Raw genomic sequence first — 3,345 nt, forward strand, 5'->3', positions numbered from 1 at the left:
TCAACTGTTGCTTCCACTTCTTCTTTGGCTTTAACAATTTTTTTCCATTTAGTTCTAAGGTATAGGCTCTTTCTTTGCAGAAACCCCAAGAAGGGCAATCAAAGGGGAGGAAAGGGTAAAACAGTAAATGAGTCATGGAGTATACATAGGCCCCATAGTGCAAATAAATGTTCGTTTGTGCACAACTAATGGTAGGCGGCCGTTGCTTCGTTTTAAATTGTTCAGATTTTACACTACCTTATAATATTAACTACTTAATAATTTTTAAAAAATAGTTCATAGCTAAATTTATATCTCTACCCTAAAATATAAAGAATCTAACTTATCTCATTAAAAATGGAGATTCTTTTCCGACTCAAATCTAGATCATTCCCATGGACATTGTAGAGGACGGCATTTCGTCCTCTACTTTTTGATGAAGTTATTTATATGTATATGGTCTATCAAGTACATTATTAATCTCTCTCTCTCACACACACACACACACACACCACACACACACACACACCACACACACACACACACACACACACACACACACACACACACACACACACACACACACACACACACACACACACCACACACACACACACACACACACACACACACACCACACACACACACACAGAGAGAGAGAGAGAGAGAGAGTACTAATTACATCTAAATTTTTTCGGGACCTCAACAGAAAAATAAAACAGAATGTTGTTGCCTTGCTGGTTATAAAAAGTGATACTCCTTTATGTCTTAAATATGTAAGTTTTTTTTAACAGAATCTTGAATATAGAAGTTACTTGTTTTTATAAAGATCAAGGATTAGTTTTTTTTTTTTAATAGTGTCGTTTTTAACTAGGGCTGCTTGGGACGCAAACCAGCCATCCAAATTGATGATGTTATGAGATATATAATGATTGAAAAATTCTAATTTTTCCCATGGAAATCTATATATAGCTATTTTAATAACTAGTACTTAATTTCCAAAGAGTAAAAAAATATATATCCTCCATCCTAAATTATAATATTTTTAAATAAAATTATACATATCAATAAAATTTATTAAATATACTTTATAACTTTACCTTTTTTTAAAAAATACAAAATTTTAAAAATGTCCTTTATTTGATACTGTATTTGTTAAAGAATATTAAAGTGATAGAATATATAAGAAGAGTAATATTAGAAAAATATCATTGATGAAACCTTTTTTTTTATTAAAGTATCTTATATTTTAGGATATAAAATCTTCCCTAATAATATCTTATAATTTGAGACAAACGAAGTAGTTTATTTTAATTAAAAGCAATAAATTTGTTAATAACCATCATTTTGCTAAAAACATCCTTTTTGTCAAAACAAATGATGATGATGATGATGATGATGATGATAAGTAATTAAGAAAACGAATTTAACTCTTGTATGTAAAAAATAAGGAAAACACAACTATTGGTCCCTATAATTTTAACATGTACAACATTATATTAGTCCCTCCATTTTTAAAAAGAATGATGAGGTGCTATAAGGTGGACAATGCCGTTAATCTGCTAAGTCATATTTGTGACCTGTGACTAACATTATTAATACTTGTTCTAAGGTGGAATTATATTTTGACATATTGAAATTTGAAACATGAAATAAAACTGGGTGGACAACACTGTTAATCTACTAAATTATAATTTCATTCTGCACAGATTAACAACGTTTGTCACCTATTAACATATTTAATACTTCTATTGTTATCTCATAGTCTTTTTTAGCATATTCAAAAGTAGAAGGGCTAATGTTATAGACAGAATAAACTAAATGGGCTTGAAACAACGAACAAAAAGCTACATGAACCTATACCAAAACATGTTAGAACTAAAGGACCAATAATTATGTTTTTCAAAAAATGATTCAAAGTTGTAAAAAAAAAAAAAGAGGTCCTTGTAATTAGAAAGGGAGGAGTTTAATTCATAGATTCTTGGCATTGGACTCATCATACAAACTTCAATGTCGATAAGAATTAAGATATAAAACCAATATAATAAGCGTTGTTGTTTCTACGTTGTGAATAATATAGTTACAATATGCCACTTGCGTCGTAAAATTTTTATATAAAAGGAGAACTAATCCCTCTCCCAAATTCACCACGTACACTAAGAAAAAATCAAGTATAACATAATGGCCCTCAAATTGAATGTCGTGCTTGTCATATCTTTGGCCATCGCAAGTCTTGTCTACGTAGCATCTGCCTCTTCCGGCACCGCCACATTTTACACTAAATTACGCCGTGAGTATCTCTTCATATTCTCACTCTCACTTTTTAATTAGCTTTAATTATTATCATTATTATGAAAGATTTGGATCTAGTAAGTAATTTAAATCCACTCACTCAATAAATATTTCATATAACTCGATAATAATCATTCTATTTAATCGAACGTTTGTAAAAAATTCTATCATATAATATTTAAAAAATATTAAATTTTAATTTTTTTTAAATGTGAAGAGTGTTTCATCATGATGATTTTTTTGAATATTTGAAAAAAAATGTGTCTTTGATAATTTTCATGTACTAATAAAATTAAATGATTGTAATCAAGACACTCTGTGAACTTAGGTTATCAAATTCAAATTCTTATTATGAATAAGTGTTACTCATTCTCAGACCTCCATAGTCTCAGTGAGGGGTCTCTTCTACTTCGATAACTTTCTCACTTAGATTTCAAACTTTAATATTGAAAACTGAGTCAACCCAACCAGTTGAATCAATGCTTGAGTAGTTCAATAAAATGGTTTAACAATAGATATAATAACACGAAGGTTTATTACTGTGTGGTTGGTGTAATTGCAGCATCTGCATGCTTTGAAAGCCATGACGAGGGAACAATGGTGGCAGCGGCGAGCGACTCTATCTGGGACCATGGAAAAGCATGTGGAAGAAAGTACAGAGTGAGGTACACCGGTGGTACCAGCGGCGGTCTGGCTCACCCTTGCCGGAGCAGAACCGTCACCGTCAAGATTGTCGATTTCTGCCCGAGATGCCAAGGAACCATCGATCTCTCTCATCAAGCTTTCTCTGCCATCGCTGACCCTGTCGAAGGAAAAATCCGCATTGACTTCACCCAGTAATTCATTCAAATTCTTTTTCATTTTTATTTCCTTATCCATTACTCCATCTTTGTAATTTCTTTTGTTACGTACCTTCTAAGTTACTTATTTTACTTTACTGACTATTTTTTTAATTTGATGTGTATATATTTTCAGGGTATGACGCTTCTGGGAGAGATCAATACAATATAATGGAGAATAAACATGTGTGTGTCATGGAAAATAGAGTACATTTTCCTTGAATTATGTGGTTTG

General features: G+C 31.5%; 1 protein-coding gene across 1 annotated transcript; it reads left to right on the forward strand.

The window, feature by feature from the left end:
- Positions 1-2,160: 2,160 nt before the first annotated feature.
- On the forward strand, positions 2,161-3,111 carry LOC129308846 (EG45-like domain containing protein). Its single transcript, XM_054950230.1, has 2 exons — positions 2,161-2,269; positions 2,834-3,111. Exons 1-2 carry the CDS (start codon positions 2,161-2,163, stop codon positions 3,109-3,111), a joined length of 387 nt encoding a protein of 128 aa, XP_054806205.1.
- The last annotated feature ends 234 nt before the right edge of the window (positions 3,112-3,345 follow it).

The sequence above is a fragment of the Prosopis cineraria genome, unplaced genomic scaffold (assembly GCF_029017545.1).
Source record: "Prosopis cineraria cultivar Desert tree isolate PC_DT_omini unplaced genomic scaffold, ASM2901754v1 PC4, whole genome shotgun sequence".
Lineage (NCBI taxonomy): Eukaryota > Viridiplantae > Streptophyta > Magnoliopsida > Fabales > Fabaceae > Prosopis > Prosopis cineraria.

What these genes read in the sequence shown, in the direction of transcription:
- LOC129308846 (XM_054950230.1), top strand. Translation starts at nt 2,161, where the DNA reads ATGGCCCTCAAATTGAATGTCGTGCTTGTCATATCTTTGGCCATCGCA. An exon ending in ATTTTACACTAAATTACGCC is followed by an intron (nt 2,270 to 2,833) that starts GTGAGTATCTCT and finishes GTGTAATTGCAG; the next exon opens with CATCTGCATGCTTTGAAAGC.